Source organism: Ovis aries, chromosome 8 (assembly GCF_016772045.2).
Source record: "Ovis aries strain OAR_USU_Benz2616 breed Rambouillet chromosome 8, ARS-UI_Ramb_v3.0, whole genome shotgun sequence".
Taxonomy (NCBI): domain Eukaryota; kingdom Metazoa; phylum Chordata; class Mammalia; order Artiodactyla; family Bovidae; genus Ovis; species Ovis aries.
This window is the reverse complement of record NC_056061.1, coordinates 75,511,970-75,535,332: the sequence shown is the minus strand read 5'-3', so window position 1 is coordinate 75,535,332 and position 23,363 is coordinate 75,511,970. Positions and strand designations below refer to the sequence as shown.

Here is a 23,363-nt window from a genome sequence, read left to right as displayed (position 1 = left end):
AATTCTTGAACTTGGAAGATGAGTACATGGGGGTTCATTATGCTATTCTCTCTATTTGTGTTTATTTGGAAATTTTCTTAATTAGAAGATGCATTCCTCCCTCCATGGAGCTTTAAAGATAAACAATAATTTATGGTGCATCCATCAGGCAGATACATGTGCTAATCAGGAAAATAAAGCAGGGAAGGGAGATGCTAAGAGGAAGGTGGATGAATATAGTGTTTCTACACACAGGCAATATTTATTTTATACACATAATTTAATAAAACTTGGATGAGTTGATAAGTACATAAGGATAAGACCTTCATACACATGAAGTTCACATGAAGTTGAATACAATGATAATTAAAGATAATTTCCGAGAAAGATAAGAGCAATTTGAGTTTTCTGAAAGATGCCCATTTCAAAGAAATGTTAATGAAAACAATGATGAATATGACTTCTCTCTATGTTAGAACTAGATTCTCCAAACATATTAAAGAATGATTGGCTTTGATCCTCATTACAACCCCAGAAGTTGGTACTGTTTCCTTCATCTGTAAGAAGCTGCCCCCAAGCTTAGGGAGGTGAAAAGTCTGTCCAAGGTCATGAAAACTACCCAGTTTGAATCCAGGTAGCCCAGGACCAGAGTTTGCATGTTTAAGTGTCATCCGACATTGGCTATCTTGATGGATAAGTAGCATCTGGATAAAGGAAAGGTGAATATCCAGTACTGCCTTGATATTTTCTGAGTGATGCTGTGGGTACTGTGCAAGAATAAGGCAGATGCGAGAGAACAGCCAAGAGTCAGGTTTTCCGGGCTGGATGGTGCTATGGCGCAGACACCACTGCAGGTAAGAGGCCCACATGAACTTCCAAAGGAAGCTTCTTCTGAAGCCCAGGAGAATGAGGGCAGTGATGGAGCACGGAGGGAGGGGGGAGGTGGAGTCATAAGACAGGTTTTCCGCCACTTCTATTCCCGCATACCCTCGCATCCATGTCCACATTCAACACCTTAAGTGCTGATCTCATTCTAGAACATAGTACAATATCAGACAATCAGAATTTACCTGACTCAGAGGCAAGAGATGGCAGCTGCCAAGGTGATACTGATCTGTTTGAAAAATAAAGCTTCTCTCTACACTGGGCACTGTTCTAAAACACTGGAAATGCAGCGTAAACAGCACAAGGCCTCTCTTCTCATGATGAATAGACAAGAAACAAATATATCCTTGGTTAAGTGTTCATGAATGCTAGGCATACGAACGAAGTGGGATATGAAGGCTACAACCTCCAAGGTGCGGGCTTCCTGTCTTCTGGAGTACCATCAGGAAGACTTTGATAAGGGCACACTTGAGTTGGGGACAAAGAGAAGTGAGTCAGTAAAGCTTTGATTCCCAGGCAGGAACGTTCCAGGCAGAGGGCATAACAGTCTAAGGCTGGGGCCTGTTGGGTGTATCTGCGGCCAATGGAGAGGCCAGCGAGCTGGGTCCGGGTGACTACGTGGGGATGGGCAGGGACCCCACTGGGGAGGGGCTTGGAGGCTGTTCCACGGATTGGCTTTTGACTCTGAATGGAACAGGGGATCATTGGAGATGTTTGAATTCAGATCCTTTGGACTGGTGTGTGGGAAAGCTAGAGTAGGGGGCAACAAGGCTGAGCCAGGAGACCAGTTAGGAACCTACTGCACCAGGGAGACAGAGGAGAGGGGCTGGACCAGGTGAGTGTGGAGAAGACCATGACAAGTCCTAGGATTCTGGATATTTTGGAGGAAGAGCCCAGTCTGCCTCTGGATTGGACCTGAGATATGAGAGGAGGAATGTGACCACAGAAACACCAAAGGATCTCTACCTGAAGCCCCTCCCCTTTATTTCTTACCTTTTAGCTTCACAACACAGCATGCAGGGTCTTAGTTCCCCTACCAGGGAACCTGTGCTCCCTGCAGAGGACGTATGGGGTCTTAACCACTAGACCATCAGGGAAGTCCCTCTTCCGGAGACTTTTATCTCCCCTCAAAGCTCTACCTTCAACCTTTCTGTTGGGTTAAGCCATTAGGAGATGCCTCTGTGACAATGTATTCAGTGGTCAGATTTGTCTTCTAGATACATCCATCCATGCTGGCTCAGCAGCCATGCTCATGGGCTAGATAAGAGAGAAGTGTCTCATAGGATGGAAAGGGGGCATGAAGAGGTAAACATGGATGGAGAACTATTTAGGAAGTCACTGCTAACAGATTGGACAAGGCACGAAAGGAAGGAAAATGACTTATTCTGACCAAAGTATTGTGGGACTATTAACTAAGAACTGGAAAAGGAGGGAAAAGAAAAACAACCCCAGGAAGTTAGAGGTGGGTCTGGAAATAGAGATTATGAGCCCAGCTCTGGGTGGGTGACTTGGAATCAATTGTGCAAAAGCCAATAGATAAATCCCAGAAGGAGTGTGAGTAAGAGTGGGAGGCTCAGACGGCTGCTGCAAGATTTTTTTCTGAATTTATTTGGGAACACAATATGGCCTCACTATCTGAGCTAGGAAATTTAAATCAGAATATTCTGAGAGCTTTTTCATTTGATTATTTTCTAATAAGAGTAGTAACTAAAACTAGGCTACCAGAATCCATTTCCTTTTGATACCAAGCGATGTGAAAGACTGGTCTTAATCAACTAAATTTACAAAGAACAGAGCAATTACTGTACCATTTAAAAATAACAGTAAACAATGTGGTTTAGCTATATTCATCTGTTTTTTTTTTCCAGTAAGAATGCTAAATTCAGAATATGAGAATAGTAAATATAGACTTCTCAAATTTGTTTTTACATTTCTAAGCTTTAAGATGGTAAACTAGAGTTAAGGTTTTCCTCCAAAACCCCCACACTAGCACTGAACATCAAACCTCTCATGTGCATTTTGCAGTGGAAACAGACAGTTGGACCCAATTTCAGGTCAAATAGTTGGGTGTGTCAGTGACCAAGCTCCCCATCTGGAACACAAAACTGAAGTGGCCAACACTTTGGCCGCCTGATGCAAAGAACTAACTCATTTGAAAAGACTCTGATGCTGTGAAAGACTGAAGGCAGGAGGAGAAGAGGATGACAGACGATGAGATGGTTGGATGGCATCACCAACTCAACGGACACGAGTTTGAATAGGCTCCGGAAGTTGGTGATGGACAGGGAAAGCCTGGCGTGCTGCAGTCCATGGGGTCACAAAAAGTCAGACACGACTGAGTGACTGAACTGAACTGAACTATGCCCCTAGAGACTCAAAACCTACCAAAGGGTCTGGGGTGACCCCACTCCCCATGCATAAGAAGGCATAGGTATAGGGTTGGAGTAGGGCTGAGTCAGTCAGTCTAGAAATGCATTATCAGTCACTCACCCAACTTGGAACATCAGAAAGAATTCTGAGCACCTCAATTTCTCTACGGTTGTTTCTATTTCAGAATAAGCATCACTGAGTTTCCAAGTGCCCTGCAAACCAGGGCAAGGCAGACCATGGGCCTACATATTCATAAAGCACCACACGTACCCCAGGCCCTACAGGTTTTACACCAGTAGCTACTAGAATCCTCTTACAGAAAATCCTTGGAACAAAAACATCTTTCTGCAGAAACCTTTTGGAAGTGTTCATGAGAGCTCCTCTGGATCTTCCCAATGGGTCTCCTCCTCTTTCTCTTAGCCTTTTCTCTTCTTTCCTTTTCTTCTCTTGTTCTCTTCTTTCCTTCCCTCCTCTTCCTCTTCTTCCTGGTCCTTCTCCAACTATTTAGTCACCTACTCAAAATTTCTTTTCTTCAACTCATCTGTGAAAAATAGAGATTTTTGTCTAGACTTCTTAAAAGCTCATCTCAACTAGTAAAAGGGAAATTTGTTTTGTTCAGACACTTGCCTTCAAGGAGCCAGTGGAGGAAATGCAGACAACTAATGGTTACCAGCAACACCGAGTTCTAGAAGGGAGGGGGCTGTGGGGAGATGAGCTGGTCTGTCATGGCTTCAGGGAAAGCATTCCTCACGGCCACGTGCTACTTTAGTTACTTTATTTACGGGAGCCGAAGGAGAGAGGGCAGTGGAGGTAGGAGACGGAGACTGGCTGGTAAGCAGGTAGGGTGAAACAAATAACAGAGGCCATGCTGCTCCCTGAGTCCCATAAATTCCTTCTCCTTCAGCTGCACCGTCTTAGCCGAGGTTCCAGTTCTGAATCAACCCGCAGCTCCCGCCCCCACCTCTGTACCATCCTCTCGGTACCACTGCTCCCAACTGAATGATCAGTAATCAGATTCTGTCACTCCCTTCCACCACGCCCTCCACTGGCTTTGCATCATGCTTTCAAAAAAAAAAAAAACCAAAAACCCACCTTTTTATTTTGTATTGGGGTCTAGTCAGTTAACAAACACTAGAAGGAACCCACCTGCCAGTGCAGGGGTCATAAGAGACTCCAGTTTGATCCCTGGGTCAGGAGGATCCCCTGGAGGAAGGCATGGCAACCCACTCCAGTATTCTTGCCTAGAGAATTCCCATAGACAGAAGAGCCTGGCAGGCTACAGTTCACAGGGTTGCAGGGAGTCGAATATGACTGAAGCGACTTAACACAAATGCATATAGTTGATTATAGCTGATATACATGTATCCACTGAAAGCTGAGCGCCGAAGAATTGATGCTTTTAAACTATGGTGTTGGAGAAGACTCTTGAGAGTCCCTTGGACTGCAAGGAGATCCAACCAGTTCATCCTAAAGGAGATCAGTCCTGGGTATTCATTGGACTGATGCTGAAGCTGAAACTCTAGTACTTTGGCCACCTCATGCAAAGAGCTGACTCATTGGAAAAGACCCTGATGCTGGGAGGGATTGGGGGCAGGAGGAGAAGGGGACAACAGAGGATGAGATGGCTGGATGGCATCACGGACTCGATGGACGTGAGTTTGGGGGAACTCCGGGAGTTGGTGATGGACAGGGAGGCCTGGCATGCTGCAGTTTATGGTGTCACAAAGAGCTGGACACAACTGAGCAACTGAACTGAACTGAACTGAACTGAAAGACCTTTAATGTTATAAAGAGCTATGAGATCTGGGCTCCGTCTCCCTCTTTACCTTCACTTCTCACTTTCTTCTGCCCCCACCCCCTGCATATACACAGCCTGCTTTTCTTTTCTAAGAGCTCACAGAGTTTACTTCTCTCCTAGGGCCTCCATACTTATTCCCCACCCCTCCCCCCGCCCCCGCTCCGTTTGCCTAGAATGTTCTTCCCTCGTATCTTAAGGTCCACTTTTCAAGGACCAGCTCAGATAGGCCTTTCTGATCATCCAGCAAATGGCAAGCCACTAGCCCTCCCCTCTCCGCCACGTATTTCCCTTTCTTCTTTAACGTGCTTGTCACATAGTATTTTTCCCTTCACTCCAGATTTGGTCTGTTCTGTTTATCACTGTATCCCCAGAATTTAGGAAACCATATTTGTTGATATGCTCATTCTAATCTGAATTTCCAAGTGCAATGTGTACTATCTCTACTATAGTAAAAACCAACAGAACAAAGTGTTCCTCAGCCCTCTCTCTTACCCCTGCCTCAGGACAAAGGCTGTCTTCTACCACTGAGATGTTTTTTCTCAGTTATTTTCATGTTGGTTTATTGTTCCAGACGTCTAGTAGCAGGGAATAAAACTGAAGTGTGACACCCAGTAAACACAGTAAAAGAGCCACTATTTATCAAGGGTTTATTATGTATGGGGTGCTATATATACATTACGCATTCAAGCCGCACAGTATCTTTATTGCATGGTTTTACCCCTAGGTTAGCAGGCATTTTCAAATAACATTCAAATGACATACACAGACTGCCTAATTTCAGACTATTCCCACATTTCAACTCAATATTCAGACCTTAGAAAAACAAACTTATCTCTCCTCTACACACCATTTTTCCCATAATGAATGGCACAGAAACAGTGTTTGAACTGGCATTACAATAAGTAAGCAAAGAAACGGGCTTCCCAGGTAGTACAGTAGTAAAGGACCCACCTGCTAATGCAGGAGACACAAGAGACTCGGGTTCAAACCCTGAGCGGGGAAGAACCTCTGGAGGAGGAAATGTCAACCCACTCCAGTATTCTTGCCTGGAAAATGCCATGGATAGAGGAGCCTGGTGGGCCACAGTCCATGGGGTCGCAAAGGATCTGACATGACTAAGCAACTGAGCGCGTGCTTGCGCGCGTGCACACACACACACACACACACACACACACACACACATGCAAAGAAAGCAGAAGAGTATTAGATTTGACTGCTATGTCTGTTATGCATATAGAAGCATCAAGTAAGAATTTTCTCTCTTAAGAGCATAGTGTTTTATTTCTGAACATTTGTAAAGTATGTTTTCTGCTCATATTTGTAACCAAAGCCAAAGGCATTTTTTTTTTTTAGAATAGTGGCTGCTAGCTATTCTGTCTTTAGCTAGTACAGAGATGTGCTCTCTTCTTCATCCGGTAAGAAGGTAAAAACAAACATCTGTTAACTTCCTATGTGGAAATTTAGTCTCATGTCTTGACGTGTTAGATCATTCAGTGAAATAAGTCTCTTTTTGCTCTTCAGGGAGATTCTGGATTCTGAGAGGTATGGCTATTATAGCACTCATCACAACTCAATTTTTAGAACTTCTCAGTATTTGCTTTCCTAACAGGATAAGAAGAAAGAAAGGAGGAAGGAAGAAACAGAGTTTCCAAATAATGACAGTTTGAAGAAGTCATAGGGATTCCAACTTGCTCGAGGTAATTCATCCTTGTGCTTAGTACACCCATGGGCCAAAGGGGGTCCACAGGCCGCAAAACATAATTTGCACGTTGTTTTCCTTGCCATTTTAGTGTCAAGATCAGATACCATTAAATATTGTGATTAAGCACCAATTCCTTGGAGTTTTAACAACTGTTAAAGGAAAGAAGGGGAAAGAAGCATTTATCTCATATAGACATTGAAGAAAAGTGGAAAAAGGCCAAGACCACCAAGATTTTGTTCCATAACTATATTGCAAAAGCTTGCAAATATCTCTCAAAGCACTTTCCTAGACACGGCCAATCCTCATCCGCCCATCTGGGCGCCCATTTCCCATCCTGTTCCCTGCTCATCTCATCACCCTTCCAGCCTCACCCTCATTAATTCTTAGCAAGTCATTCTCTTAAAACTGATCTACGATGGGAAGGGCATAAGGGGATGGAAGGATTCTCCTCTTTTTTTGCTTTTAATTTGTATTTTATATTGGAGTATGATTACACAGTTGATTTACAATGCTGTCTTAGTTTCAGGAGTACAGCAAAGTGATTCAGTTATGCATATACGTGTATCTATTCTTTTTCAAATTCTTTTCCCATTTAGGTTATTACAAAATATTGATCAGAGTTCCCTGTACTATGCAGTAGGTCCTTGTTTGTTTTCTATTTCAAATATAGTAGTGCGTACATGTCAATCCCGAATGTTCAAAGAGTTTTCTTTAAAAAAAAATTCACTTTTAAAGTCTAAGTCAGTTTGGGGGAGAAAGGATACATGTATCTGCATGGCAGAGTCCCTTCGCTGTCCACCTGAAACTATCACAACATTGTTAATTGGCTAGACTCTAATACAAGATAAAAAGTAAAAAATATTAAGTCTATGTCTCCTCTAATTTCCTCCTCTGCCCCCTACTCAGTAATCCTATATTCTGGATTTTGATTCTTATGCTTCATAATTCATATTCTTAGTTGATTCAAATTTTTAACAGTGTGAGACAGCTGAATGTTTAAACTGTAAGCTATATCAGACGAGCAACCATATCCTCCTTTGAAGCAGCTATAATATTTTAGTGCAACACAGATGCTTAACCTAATAACAGGTTTACTTGGCTAAAAGGAACAAACACAGGATCGTATATTTATGCCCCAGATTACAGTTTTTTCCTCTCTCCCAGCACATCAGAGAAGCACAGATGTCAGTGTTTGAGGACTGCCTGTAATCACACGGCCCTGGGAAGTAAGGGGAACTCGGTGATGGCCTCGGATCAGTGCCCACCTGCTTTCTCGTGGCCTCACACCTTCACACACCCCTCCCACCTCAACCAGCTTTCTAGTCACAGGTTGGAGACAGCCTGAAATCACCCTGAGGCCAGATGGTGGTTAATATGCATCCCTGGAACGCCTACAAACCAAACGGTCTTTCCTTTGCATCTGCTTGTTTCCAAGGACTCCTGTTGCAGCTGGAGATGCGGTGGGTCCTGAAGAACTCCTAGAGCACGAGGGCTTCAGTCCCAGGAGAAGATGGAGGAGGACGTGGCTGGAAGGGAGTAAGGTCTGCACTTGCTTCCTCCCAGGCCAGGGCTGACAGACCCCTCCCCACCGGGCAGGGAGAGGGTGGAAGTTGCTGACAGACTCCAGGCAGACAGAAGGAAAGGCACGCTCCCCACATGTGGGGGACCTGCATGCGACATGCACGCAGGCCTTGAGTGACATGTCGAAATTAAAATCAAAACAGCATGAAAGCACACTTCATTACAGCTAGAAATAGCCGAGTATTGTCAAAGCTCCCATTGAGTCATCCGTGCAGAAGCTGAGACCTTGGACAGCAGGGGAGAGCTAGGGCAGGCTCCGGACTGGGTTCAGAAAAAGATCTGGATGGGGACCAGAGTGTAGAGGATGGTCAGAAGCAAAGACTTCAGCAGTACTTTTTGCTCTGAGCAGGAAGGAGGGAGTAGGGAGAGAAGAGAACACTGCCCGGACTTTGAAAGTGCAGGGACTTGCCAGAGGAGGGGAGGGTGGTGGCTCTAAAGGGAGCCTTCCCCCCATTTCATTATCACAGAGGACCTGCTTGGTTAGAGGAATGATCGGTCCCTTGGGATACAGAGGAGGGGAGTATTAATGTTCAATTAAATCTGGGAAACAGAAGGAAGCAAGCTCCAGCTAATGCCTTCACAGCCCTTAGGATGGCATTGCTATGCATTAAGGATTCACACAACTCTATGGATAGCTGCCAAATATTATCGGCTGCAGGAGCTGCTCAACTTTGCTCCTCCTCAAGTTATGTGCAGACCAATTTCACTTCAGCAGGAATCACCAACACACTTTGCTCATTGAGATGACCAGAGCAAATATTTTAAACTATTTTTAAAGTGCAGTGGATCATGAATATCTCACAATAAATTACCATATTTTACTCTTTGCTAACTCCAACCCAACTTTTCAGAACTAAGAAACAGAAGAGACAAACTCACAATGTAAACCATCAGAGCTGAACCTTGTATGCAAGCATGGAGGAACACTAACTTATTCAATGGGTGGGCTTCCCTGGTGGCTCAGCGGCAAAGAATCCACCTACAACACAGGAGATGTGGGTTCGATCCCTGGGTGGGGAAAACCCCCTGCAGGAGGGCACGGCAACCCACTCCAGTATTCTCGCCTGGAGAACCCCATGGACAGAGGAGCCTGGCAGGCTACAGTCCATAGGGTCACAAAGAGTCAGACATGACTAAAGCAACTTAGCACACACATCCACATTCAGTGGGTACTTATAGAGCACTAATATTCATGCCTCTTATTGGTGCTAAGATGCACATTTTTCACAACTTAGGGATGTATCTTATAGGAGACTGTCAATTTTATTGACAGAATTTTTTCTTAATGGTGTATTAAAAAAGTATTTTCAAAAGTATCTTAGATTAGATGAAACAGGGACTCACCAATATCACTAAGGTTGCCGTTCAAACCTTGCCTTCTCTGACCGGCTTCCTGAAACACCAATCTAAGGTGACCCATCCCTCACCCCGACTTCTCCCCACTTCCTGATCACATCTCTGTGCAAACCATGGCTCTTGTATTCCCTGCTATGCCTAGAGCAGGACTGAACATCATTCCAGGTACAGCAGGTTCTCAATAAATGATTATGGATTGAACAAAAGTTGCCATTTACTAAGCCACTACTACATGTCAGACTCTGTATTCCTAGCAGTTGAGAGGTCTTATTCTCGACTTGAAAGATGGCGCAGCAGGTGAAGTAGGGAAACCAGGACTAGATGTCAGCTCAGCCTGACTTCAAATCCAGACACATCAGCGCCCTGCTATACTCGGTATCACATATAAAGCCTGGAAACAGTTCTGATTCAGTGACTGGTCCACAGACATAAGACAAGATCTCCAAAGCTACAGAGAGGAATAAAATGGTCCCCGCAACCTTGAAAGGTAATGTGTGTCCATTCGGGATCACTACATTTCTCTGTCCTACTTGAGTCACATATAAAGTCCTGTGTTAGCACAGAGATTCAGGAGCCCATGCTTCTCCCCAGTAAGATCAGAAAGAGATATATAGTTAAACTTTGTATGGAAGGATCCCACCTTTGGTGAGAGACAGCACAGCCCATCTAGGGCTCTGTGAGTCATCTTGGATGAGAGGGCCATAGAGTGTACATGGGAAGGTACTAGCAGAAAAGAGAACACCAGGGCCTTGGTTGCCATCCTAGTGGGTGTGAACTTTATTTCATGTTATCAGTGAGCTTCATCAATGACCTGTTTCTTTGTGGAATTTATTACATCCCAGCTGAACTTCTCTGCCTGTTCCGTACCTCACTCAAGACTGAATGTTGAAATCTGGTGCTGAGAATCCTGTCGACTGATCACTGTCTAACAGAGACTTCTAAGCCGAGTGAAAAGAGCAAATAAAGAAGGGTGACTGGGAAAAAAAAAATTAACATAGGAGATTTGATTATAAGCCAGTCTACAGCCAGACAGCTTAGACAGAGCCTACGGGATTTGTCATTTTGGGAATGATAGTTCAAACAGAATATTTCACTTAGAACAGAACTGGAAAACAATGGCTGCCATAGGTTTTTTTTTTTTCCCCCCCTTTTTTGGTTTACTAACATTTATTTAGGTTCCCAGTGAAAAAGCCTACCCTGTATGGCTTTCAAGCAATGGCTGGTTTTTACATATTTAAACAACAAGGCTTATGTAAACAACCAGTCCCCCTTCTACAAATCAAAGAATACACAATGGGGATATACAGGGACCACTAAGCCTGAAACACTCACTATCTGGCTCTTTACAAGAAAAGGTCCACCACCTCATGATCTAGAACTTCTCCTCTTCCTCTTCCTCATCCCTCTTTATTCAGACTCAAGTCATTTAAGTCAGTGTTTAATGTGACTGGACACAGAGTGGACAGTGGTAAGATCTATTTGCCACTTCAAACACTAGAGCCAGCTGAATGGTGTAATGACATTGATTTACTGATTCCTTTTATGAGAATTCTAAATCTAAATCATTATTACACTCACATCCATTTCAACTTTGATTTTTTATTGTTTTTAAATTTTAAATTTATTTATTTTAATTGGAGGCTAATTACTTTACAATATGGTATTGGTTTTGCCATATATCAACATGAATCTGCCACAGGTATACACGTGTTCCCTGTCCTGAACCCCCCTCCCTCCTCCCTCCCTGTACCATCCCTCTGGGTCATCCCAGTGTACCAGCCCCAAGCATCCAGTATCATGCATTGAACCTGGACTGGTGATTTGTTTCATATATGATATTACACATGTTTCAATGCCATTCTCCCAAATCATCCCACCCTCTCCCTCTCCCACAGAGTCCAAAAGACTGTTCTATACATCTGTGTCTCTTTTGCTGTCTCGCATACAGTTATCGTTACCATCTTTCTAAATTCCATATATATGCATTAGTATACTGTATTGGTGTTTTTCTTTCTGTCTTACTTCATTCTGTATAATAGGCTCCAGTTTCATCCACCTCATTAGAACTGATTCAAATGTATTCTTTTTAATGGCTGAGTAATACTCCATTGTATATATGTACCACAGCTTTCTTATCCATTCATCTGCTGATGGACATCTAGGTTGCTTCCATGTCCTGGCTATTATAAACAGTGCTGCATTGAACACTGGGGTACACGTGTTTCTTTCAATTCTGGTTTCCTTGGTATGTATGCCCAGCAGTGGGATTGCTGGGTCATAAGGCAGTTCTATTTCCAGTTTTTTAAGGAATGCCCACACTGTTCTCCATAGTGGCTGTACTAGTTTGCATTCCCACCAACACTGTAAGAGGGTTCCCTTTTCTCCACACCCTCTCCAGCATTTATTGCTTGTAAACTTTTGGATCGCAGCCATTCTGACTGGCGTGAAATGGTACCTCATTGTGGTTTTGATTTGCATTTCTCTGATAATGAGTGATGTTGAGCATCTTTTCATGTGTTTGTTAGCCATCTGTATGTCTTCTTTGGAGAAATGTCTGTTTAGTTCTTTGGCCCATTTTTTGATTGGGTCGTTTATTTTTCTGGAATTGAGCTGCAGGTGTTGCTTGTATATTTTTCAGATTAGTTGTTTGTCAGTTGCTTCATTTTCTGTTATTTTATTCCATTCTGAAGGCTGTCTTTTCATCTTGCTTATAGTTTTCTTTGTTGTGCAAAGCTTTTAATTTTAGTTAAGTCCCATTTGTTTATTTTTTTCTTTTATTTCCAGTATTCTGGGAGGTGGGTCATAGAGGATCCTGCTGTGATTTATGTCAGAGAGTGTTTTGTCTATGTTCTCAATTATTATTACACTCACACCCATTTCAACTTTGATATTTTAAAAAGATGTCCTTCTCACACTTAAGGGCTTGCTAGCTTTCGGCCAAATGCTGCAATGGTTTGATCTTCCTAATGCTGGTGATAAGCGGTTTCTACAGGCTCGGCAGCACCCTGGTCATTAAAGCTCACCCAAACAGCTTTCTTAATTAAAGACATCGGTTTAGTACATCCAGTGGGCGTAGCTGGAACCTTTGTAAAACTTAGCCTAACATTAACACTCCTCAAGTTGCCCTTCCTCTGGGATTATATGGGAGGGGGAACAGCAGACAAGAATTAGGGACATTTTGTATCCACGAATCCAGCCTACTTTTGCTTTCCGTCAAACAGTAATTCAATATTTACCAAAAGGAGATGTTTAGGGTTGGAAATTTTTACAAGCCTTGCATCTCAGCAGAGAAATATTTTTGGGTACTCTTGTGCATACAGATTGAAAAGATACTCCGATATGACTCGAATATGGAAACTATGCTAGATCACCCAGCACCTCCTTATCCCTGGGATGGGGGTCACTCAGGCATCCATGAAGTTGTTCCACAGCATCTGGATGATCTGGGGCCTAGTTACTCTGACAGCAAACCCAGGCCCCCTCACTGGGATGGCCAGCCTATATTTCTATCATTTCTGCTAAAGCATCTGTTGCTTTTCATCAGCACAAGCAACACGAAGCAGAGCCTGTAGTCCTCTCATAATTACTTGAAACCGGGCCCTGCAGTCAGTAAGTTCTCCTTGGCACAGATGCCCATGGCCCTGAATGCCCAAATGGTTTGGAGTCAGCTCTTCATTTTATAAAGCAAGATTGATGTACATTGTGATGAAACACTAATATTTGAGAAGCCTGCCACACATGAGTACTGGCTTGCTTAGGGTCTTTGTCTAGAAAATATTTCTATTCCCATTCCTACTTAAAAAATGAATATTTTGATTTGGAATCCATGTTCTTTGTAGGTCAAAAGAGGCAAGGGACTTTTTTCTTTTTTCTGAAACAAAGAATCATTACATTTAATTTAAAATATGCCTCCATGCCACCACCATTTCTAGGTAGTACTGTTCCAAACTAAGAGACATGAACATGAGTTAAATCACAGGTCTTCCAGTTGAGAGTTGTGTAATCACCAGGGAAATCACTCACTCGCGGGACTTGGTTTATCAAAAGCAGTCATCTTGGAAGCGTACAATGTGTCCAACACTTACTATAGTACCACTTAAAAAGGAAGAAGGCTTACCATTTCCTAAATTGACAGAGGAAGGAATGAGCAAAGGTGAGACAATCCAGAGAGAATGATCAACTATGACTGTTACATTTTCTCAACTATAAAAGAATCTATGTCTATAGAATTTCCTTAGAGGAATCAAGGTCAAAGTGCTATTGAGCAAATGATACACAGGTCAGCTTAGTTTCTGAGCACTTGTTCTTAATCACCAGTGCTTCCCCAAATCTTTAAGATGTAGGGGCTGGGCTAGATCTTCCAAGAGCCATTTTAGTTTTACTATTCCATGGAGATAATTTGCCTGCAGGAGGATTCAAGGATGGCAACTGTGTGAAAGATCAGCTATCCACAAGGAAAGGTGGGAGGGAAGAGAAATCTGTGAAAAGTGGACTGCAGCCTTGAAGAATCAGAGTGTAGATCCAGGAATTGCTTCCAGTTTACTAAAGGCTCTAAAGATTTAGTGCTGCTCAAGCATTTCCCACATTTATGTGTCAGACTACAAATCATTAAATCTTAATTACGTCACTTAAAAAAAATCATAGCCTCAAAGGAGGAGAACAAAAGAGTACTGGTTATTCTTGCTTTTGAAAACTTAACACTGCCACTTCCTCTTGATTTGTTAAAAGGTGACCATTTAACCTTTTTGAAGCACAGACTGAGTCTCCCAGGGAAATATTTGTTTGTATTTGGTACCATCATCCATATTAAAGTCACTGAAGGAAGCTGGTGCCCATTGTGAAGATGGAGATAAACAGGAGAAAACCATCAAGGGAAGCAGGATCATGGATCTGCCTGCCAGGTAACTTTCTCACTGTGCTTTGCCCTTCAGCAGAAAGCTTCAGGGAGCAGCTACACCAGGGAAAAGGAAGGTCACGAGGTGACAGCTGTTGATGACCTAGTGAGGATGGGACCAAAGAGGAGAGAGAACTCTGGGGAAATGTTTCTTCAGGTGGCTTGGCGGCTCAGACACAAAGCTTCAAATAGGACTAAGAGCAACATGAGGAACTGGAAAGTCAGACTCAAGGATGGTAAAGGACCATAATACCAAATCATTCCTTTTGCATCTAAATCTTAAATATAGTAGACCAAATAAGTACTGCTTACTGGGGAGGGGCAGCAAGGAGTGAGCTTGAAATTTCAGAAACTGTCTGGTTTCTCTAAATCATTTCTTAAGGGAGGAAGCCAAGGCCACCCGAGGTGGAGCCGCTTGCTCCGGTCTGACTTGGCAAAGACGAAATTAGGATGGAGTTTCTTACTCCCAGACACGACGGGCCTGGAAATGTTTTAATAGTGTTTAATCGAAATCCAAAGCCTGTAAATTCTTTAAAGGTATGCCAGCCACAGAAACTGAGCAGCCCGAAGACGCTGATTTTAACACTTGATAACTGTTTTTATGGCATTACACAATCTATCTAGGCCTGGGATTCTGTTCGAAGGCGAATCTGACCCAGAGTCAACATGCTGGTCTCCTGGTTTAAATACGAAACACAAGGAAGTTCTGTACCCAGTCCTCGGAAAACCCCCAAACCACTCTCGCTCTGTGACTGACCTTGTCTTGGGTGATGCTGACTGCAAACAGCCTTCCCCCAGACTCACCCTCTACAATTTCAAAAATATGTGCAGTAGCCGTGGCCACCTGAGGGTGGTACAAAGGGAGGGTTAAGGACCAGAACTTAATGAAATACCGGCCCTACAAGCAAGACTCCACTGGAGCGTTAAAAAAGTCATCCACCTCATTGTTTCCCAAACGCAATGAAATGCCACAGCTTAACGACTTTTCCCAATTAGAACCTCCTTAGGCTTCTGGTTTAACAGCCACACTCTCACTAGAGGACACAAAGGCTGGGAGAGCCGGCTGCGGGCATCACCGCAAACCCCGGCGGTCCTCCGAGGCGAGGACCGTCGACAAAGTCCCCGTGGACCAACGGTTACATTGATCGCCGTGACGGGCCGGCCACCGGCTTCGACCCCAAGCCCCCCGGCACGTCCCCTCCCCCGACTCCAGCCCCAGGAAATATCTGCAGAGCTGGGACACCGAGGCTCCATCTACAAAGGCTGGGACCCTCCAAACCAAACGCGTCTCAGAGCCGGGGCCTCCGACTCCCGCCGCGGTCCGCCGTCTGCGGGGCCAGGAGCGGGGATCCGCGGCGGGAGCGGACCGAGGGCGGCGGGCGCTCGGGTCCCGATCTCGGACTGTCCCGTTTGAGTTGCAGGGTTGACTTGGTAACAGTCCCGAGCGCACTGAGGAATCCTTTCTCCGAGGAGCGAACGCTCCGGACCCCGCGGCTGCGGGTGGAGGGCCGGGAGCACGGAGACTCGGGGCCGGGCCCCCGGAGCCGGGCGGTGGCGGCCGTGGGTCGCCCCCTCCAGGCGGCGGTGGGCAGCGGCGGGCCGGGGTCGCGGCGACAGGACGCTCCCCCAGCCCCGTTGGCCCCCACCCGGGAGGGAGCGCGCGGGGAACAGGAACCCGGCACCCCGGTCCGCTCGCCTCCACCTGCGGATCTGGGGCGCCCCTCGGGATCCCCTTCCCGTCCCCCGCATCCCGGCGTTCCCGTCCCCCCCCCCCCCCCATCCCGGCGTTCCCGTCCTCTCCCATTCCTGGAAGAGGACCCGGTGTCCAGCGAAGGGGACACTTACCCGGGGAGGGCCGGCTCCCGGCGCGGGCCGCGCTCGCAGGTCGGCCGGGGGAAGGTGCGGCTGCGCTGCGCCGGCTGCGGCGCCAGCCGAGCGCCCTGCACCGCCGCCAGGCTCGGACTTCCTCTTCCTCGCGCTCGGCCCCGCCGCTCGGCCGCGCTCCCCGCTTGCCGGCCGCGCCCCGACCCGCCCCTCCCGGCGCAGGGTTGCGGGCCTCGTCGCCGCGAGCAGCGGATCTTGGGTCCCTCCTCCCCTCTGCCCGGGCGAGCACGGTGGGGAGCAGCGGGAGAGAGAAAGAGAAAGAGATTAAGCACTTGGACTTGTCTCTGGAGGGTTGCCAAACAGAGCAGTCAAATTACAGCCCCTGGGGGGAAAAAATTACCAAAAAAAAAAAAAAAAAAAATCCCTGCTACTGTTTTCGCAGACACATCACTTTTCTTCATTTCCCGGGATCCTCAGGTTTAGCTTTCTTGAACGTGATACTTTGCATATGATTTTGTAAAAAGAGTACCCTAAATAATTCTTTTAGTTAGACGTTTTGGTATTAACACAGAAGCTCTGGGGTAATCTTATGGACTGAGGGAGGAAGCTCGCTGTTTTTCAGGTGTCATTAATCTAATCACCTCAGTTAATGTACCAACTAACCTTTGCTTCGAGAAAGTAAAAGTGAAAAAAGGAGGCCAAGACTACCCTTTGAAATATCGAGAGAGGTGTTAAAAGGCCCCGGCTGTGTGTGTAGTGTGATGATGAGTTGAAGGTGCCTAAGGTGACGGTCAAAGGCAAGCAGTGATTTTCCAACACTCATTTCCTTTCCAAGGCACCCATATGTATTTGCCTGTTGAGTCCATTAGATTTGTAAGAATACATTCTTACATGATTTGTTCACAGAGTTTCAGTTTTAGCAGTTAGGAGCTGTGTGGCCTTAAGAAAATCATGTGACCGCTCTGTGCCTCAGTCTCCTCATCTGTAAAATGGGGGTAATGAGGATAGTGCCTACTTCACAGAGTTGTTTCCTGTGATTTCAATAAGGCAATTTCCAGGAAAGGTTTAGGAGGTTCCTGGCACACTTGTTGGATAAATGTTAGCTATTATTGTTGATATCCCCCTTTTATCTGCTCTGATGCATGTATAGAAATTATCATAAAGATTTGAAATGAAATAAGGTTTTGAGCAGCAGAGCCACACAGTGTCACAGTTCTCTCCCTACAACGTGCACTTTATATTCTGTTTTACAATTTATTTTGTCTTCACAACTGACTTGTATTATCTCAAGCCATGAGGCTGGGTTATGCTCCGGGTGCATTTACCACGGAAGATTTGCAGTGCAGCTCAAACAGATTTTTGCCATCTTCAAAGCACTGTTTCAGTTGCTCTTGCAGTACCCTTGTGATGTCGTCAGGACAGGGGCTAGTGTTCTTTCACAGGATATGGAGACTCGGCAGCCTGAATCCGACCTTCTCTAGCACCAGGAGCTCACACAAAACCCCACCTGTTCGCCAGTCTCTCTATGCTGTTACTTCCCATGAAGTGAGCAGGAACACCTTACCATACAGCATGGACCTCACTCATGGTCTCTATCAATCCTCTGAGTTAGTCCTGGCCTTCATTCAACAACCTTAGGTTCAAAGAGCATGACTGATGACCATGTTAGTGCCTGACAGATGGGGTTTGGGGACAGCTTGGAGAAGAAGGGAAGGAGAAGCAAGTTTTCCTGGTTCTTGCAAATGCTTTCTCTGCTACCTTCTCCCTGGCCCACAGAGTCACGTGCTTTCTTAGCATAGATGACTTTGAACAAAGCTATTAGTGAAGCGGCGTGACCATCAGCTGCAGACTTTGCCACCTGCTAGCTGCAGATAACAATTTTGAACTTTGGTTCCTTATCTGCGTAATGGTTATTATATTTCCTGTCCAGACCTCTTCATTTCACCTCAGTTTATTAATGAGGTGGGAGGTGGCTCCTGGAAACAGGATTGTGAAATCTCTTTTGTTGATACTGAGTGCCAAGCGTAGCATTAGGCACCTAACCCACATTATCACGCCTGATTCCCAAGTAAGTACACTCTGCCCTTCAGGTCATTAGCAAGTGGCCTTGAAATCACCTGGTCTGACATTTCGTGTATCTAGTTTATCATATGTGCCCAGCACTTAAGCTTAGTTCCTAATTCACAGTAGATATGAAATGTTCAGTGGGTGGATGGATGGATGAAATGATAACATAAGAGTTGTGAAAATGCTGTTATACAATGTAACATTCCATGTTGTAATATACTATTCTCCCCCTTTGAGGAAAAGAATCCAATGGAATCCAAAGAATGGCTTTCTAATGATGTATTCGGTATTAGGAAAATTTTTTTTGTGAAAGGTCTTCCTAACGTTATTTCTAACAGTCTAGGTCAAAGAAGGGAAACAGAAACCACTTAAAGTATTTATAAAGAGAGACTTTTATGCAGGGGATTGTCTCCATAAGTGATGGAAGAACCAAGAATTCAACAGGAGACCATGAGGTAGTCCAGAAATTCACAAGAGCCAAAAGCCACTATCACCCCTGGCAGGAGGGTCAGGGAGGGGATATTCTACAGATGGAAACTTTTTGTGGGAGCCTGAGAAATAGCCACTGTCTTACACACTGGCAGGGAGGGGGGAAATATCTGGCTTCTCCCTTCCTTCACCCTCCAGTCCAATACCTTGCATTGGATGAATCCAACTGACTGTCAACTTGGGACAATCAGTTTGCAGGGACTTTCCCAAGGCCACCCCTGCAGCCCTGTGACATTGAGCAGGAAAAGGGTAAGAAAAATCTGAAGGCAACCAACCGAGACCTAGTAGATCCCTCAAGTCATACCCTTTTCTCACTCCAATAAGATCGAGTCTAGAAGAAATGTTTTTGCTTTTTCAGATCATTGAGTGTCTCTTATGGCATTTCATTCATCCCTCATACAAACCTAGGGCCATAAACCCTATAACCCCTAAATTATATACAAGGTCACAGCCATTCAGGAAGTTTCAGTGACTCGCTCAAGGCCACGCACTGTACATGGTGGATCGGCTTACAAACATGGGCAGGGCTCTGCATTCTGGTTCTCCATTTGTCCCACTAACTCAGCTGTTTCTAATGAAAACCTGTGTGACCAGAGTCTCCTATAGAATCACATTTCAGAGTCACTGATTCATACACATGTGGGAGTTAATGTTTGCAAAGCTTATAGAGTTAAAAGGCAGGATCACGCCTCACTTTCATTTTATGACTTAGAGTGACAACTTTTATGGTGCTTATGATGGCTGCACTGGATTTATGATCACCCAAGACCAGAAATATCCTATCCACTGGGTTGCAGGAGCACCTCAGGAACAAACACAGGTAACATTTACTCTTTTTGAATTTTAAAGCTGTTCCTATTTCAAATGTGGTTTGAAAAGGATCTAGAACATTTTGAGAGTGTTAAAGCATTTGAGGTAAGAGAAGGGACTTATGGCAGAGTCTCATGTAGGGAAGACAGCAAACCAAGAAGATCAGCAAGTGTGTCACAGGGTGACACGTGCCTCAAGTTCTCTCCAGCCAGGAGTGTCGATCGGAGTCAGTTCCGCCACTCCTGTCTCAAGCCTCCAATCAGCTAACTTAAAAGTCAAAGTGCTATCCTGACTTCAAAGAGTGAAAGAGAAAATCAGAAATGTTCACAATCATTAGTACCTAGCTTGCTGCTGCTGCTGCTAAGTCGATTCAGTCGTGTCTGACTCTGTGTGACCCCATAGATGGCAGCCCACCAGGCTCCCCCGTCCCTGAGATTCTCCAGGCAAGAACACTGGAGTGGGTTGCCATTTCCTTCTCCAATGCATGAAAGTGAAAAGTGAAAGTGAAGTTGCTCAGTCGTGTCTGACTCTTAGTGACCCCATGGACCGCAGCCTACCAGGCTCCTCTGTCCATGGGATTTTCCAGGCAAGAGTACTGGTGTGGGGTGCCATCAGTTGGGCTTAAAAGTAGGTAGAGGAATTTGAGATTCCCTAGAAATTCTGATATGTCAGAATATCTCCATTGCTGGTTTGCAACAGAGTGCCTAAATTTCCCCTTGTGATTACTTAGTTGCTAAGTCATATTCTACTCTTTTGCAACCCTGAGGACTGTAGCCTCCAGGCTCCTCTGTCCATGGGATTTCCCAGGCAAGAATCCTGGAGTGGGTTGCCATTTTTTTTTTCCTCAGGGGAATCTTCCTGACCCAGGTATCAAACCTGCATTTCCTGTATTGTAGGCAGATTCTTTACCACTGAACCACCAGAAAAGCCCCAAATTTCCCTTTACTAGTAGCCTAGCAGGTTAAGATCTGGTGTCTAGGAGGTAAGTGTAAATTCATTACTTATTAGGAATAATAAATATAGTGTATAATTATCCCACCCACTATTGGACTAGCATAGTGAGCTCATTGGATTCCTTAAACATGATTGCCTGCTGCTAAAGAGGCCCCTGGAGAGCAAGAAGACCTCAGATATCAGCGATGGCAAGAAGACAGCAAAGAAGCATCAAGTGATGCAAAAAACATGACAGAAATGTGCCAGGATAACAGACACATGTGATAATAAGAACTGTAAATAGCTCACAGCCACCGTCACAATTTTATCTGTTCCTTCAATTGCCTCAGTTCAGTTCAGTTCAGTCGCTCAGTCGTGTCTGACTCTTTGTGACCCTACGGATTGCAGCATCCTGGGCCTCCCTGTCCATCACCAACTCCCAGAGTTCACTCAAACTCATGTCCACTGGGGCTTCCCTTATAGTTCAGTTGGTAAAGAATCTGCCTGCAAGGCGGGAGACCTGGGTTCAGTCCCTGGGCTGGGGAAATTCCCCTGGAGAAGGGAAAGGTTACCCACTCCAGTATTCTTGCCTGGAAAATTCCATGGACTGTATGGTCCATGGGGTCGCAAAGAGTCGAACATGACTTAGTGACCTTCACTTTCACTTTCATGTCCATTGAGTCAGTGATGCCATCTAACCATCTCATCCTTGGTCATCCCCTTCTCCTCCCACCTTCAATCTTTCCCAGCATCAGGGTCTTTTCAAATGATTCAGCTCTTTGCATCAGGTGGCCAAAGGATTGGAGTTTCAGCTTCAGCATCAGTCCTTACAATGAACACCCAGGACTGATCTCCTTTAGGATGGACTGGTTGGATTTCCTTGCAGTCCAAGGGACTCTGAAGAGTCTTCTTCAACAACACAGTTCAAAAGTATCAGTTCTTCAGGGCTCAGCTTTCTTTATAGTTTAACTCTCACATCCATACATGACTACTGGACAAACCATAGCCTTGACTAGATGGACCTTTGTTGGCAAAGTAATATCTCTGCTTTTTAATATGCTGTCTAGGTTGGTCATAGCTTTTCTTCCAAGGAGTAAGCGTCTTTTAATTTCATGGCTGCCATCACCATCTGCAGGGATTTTGGAGCCCATTGCCTAAACATTCTCAGTTTTGATCAACATAGTAAAGTAAGATGTGTGTGTACATGTTTTGTAAATATTGATATTTGCAGAGAAAAGTTAACCAAAGCCAATATTATTTTATGCAGATGGCCTGAATATTTGCATAGCAGAGATCATTCTCGGTCGTGTTAGATCTAAATAAAGCAACACTGGACAATTTATGTTTCTGCTTTAGGATTAGCTTTATTTTCAAATTCGTATGTTTGGAAGTTCTTGAAATTCAGTATATCCTTTGAGCTGTTTTCTCTATGTCAGGTGTGTTAGAGGAAAGAATTACTTTCAACTTTATTTCTCAAAATAATTATGCTTAGGAGGTCACCGCAGGAATAATTGTTTGGAAATGGGAGGAGTGTGTGGGTGTCACCTTGGAATGGGGAGTCTGCTGGTGTTGGACGCCAGGGTGGCTAAACTTTCTACAATCTGGGACAGTCCTACACCACAAAAGTTAGTTCCATCCTGAATACCAACAGCATTTCCTGAAGAGCACTGGGAGGAGTCCCTTCAGACTGGGCACCTCAAATTTAAGCTCTTTCAGGGCTTAAAGGAAGACATGGGATATAGTAAGGTTAAGGTTTTATCATGCAATGATGTTTCACTGAAGGCCACTGGAAACCCAGGGACTCTAGAACATTAGGCAGAGGCAGAAAAAAGGACCAGTGATTGGCACCCCCTGGGGTGGTGCTGGCCCCAGGGATTTCCAGGTCCCATCCCTCTTCTCACCCAACCGGGCAGGTGGTTTAGACCTTATTTCCCAGTCGGAGTGCATGGATTAAAGGAAGAGCACATGGGAGGCTCAGTTAGTACATGAGCTAACACAGATTAGGGAGTAGGAGATTTTTAGCCCACTGAAACCCACATCCTGTGCTATACTGCCTTGAGATAGACTTTAGTGATTATCTAGTTTTCATTTCTTCCACACAACTTCATATTTAACCCTACTACCGGTAAGAAAAGGAATTTTACAGTCAAGATCTGAGTGCACATGCTGTAGAAAGGAATAACCCGGCAACTAATTATAGAGAACAAAATGATCAGCGGAAAAGGGGGGAAACCCCATAATTATTCTTATTCATTAATGCCAAAAAATGGTCGCTGAGACTGTAAATTGGCAATTCTCTTTCAGACACATCATCGTAGAAATAATTATCCAGGGCCAGTATTGAGGTTTATAACAACTCTTTAGAAGCTGTTGGCAAATTTGGAGACTTTGGCTATTCAATACAATGTACTTCTTTTTTTTTTTTTTAATTTTCATTTTAAATGGTATCAGGCTGATTCTCAAAGAATAAAAAAATACCCTATTTCAAGCAAAAATTATAGAAGGAAAAGTCCCAACGAAATCAAACTTTCACGACTGTCCTTGTATCACCTGCAAAATGTTGTTTAAAATGTTTTGGAATAGGAATAAAATGATCTGGCATTGAATTTTCATATTAAATAGTGAATGTCTTAAAATATGAACTTTTAAAAATAGCTCAATCCTGTAAGACAACT

General features: G+C 44.5%; 2 protein-coding genes across 3 annotated transcripts in view; one reads left to right on the top strand and one right to left on the bottom strand.

Annotated features, from left to right (window-relative positions):
• Positions 1-16,595, bottom strand: part of PLEKHG1 (pleckstrin homology and RhoGEF domain containing G1) — a 254,209-nt gene extending 237,614 nt beyond the window's left edge. For both annotated transcript variants that reach the window (XM_042253622.2, XM_027972556.3), the window contains exon 1: positions 16,411-16,595. The gene's annotated coding sequence lies outside the window, so the exon portion shown is untranslated. The remainder of the gene's footprint in view (positions 1-16,410) is intronic.
• On the top strand, positions 813-23,032 carry LOC121820185 (basic proline-rich protein-like). Its single transcript, XM_042253486.1, has 4 exons — positions 813-833; positions 14,603-14,671; positions 15,604-16,679; positions 22,993-23,032. The coding sequence occupies exons 1-4, from the start codon at positions 813-815 to the stop codon at positions 23,030-23,032; spliced, it is 1,206 nt and encodes a 401-aa protein (XP_042109420.1).
• Positions 23,033-23,363: the final 331 nt, after the last annotated feature.

What these genes read in the sequence shown, in the direction of transcription:
- LOC121820185 (XM_042253486.1), top strand. Translation starts at nt 813, where the DNA reads ATGGCGCAGACACCACTGCAG. An exon ending in TGGCGCAGACACCACTGCAG is followed by an intron (nt 834 to 14,602) that starts GTAAGAGGCCCA and finishes TTTGCCCTTCAG; the next exon opens with CAGAAAGCTTCAGGGAGCAG. An exon ending in CCTCTGCCCGGGCGAGCACG is followed by an intron (nt 16,680 to 22,992) that starts GTGGGGAGCAGC and finishes ATTCTCTTTCAG; the next exon opens with ACACATCATCGTAGAAATAA.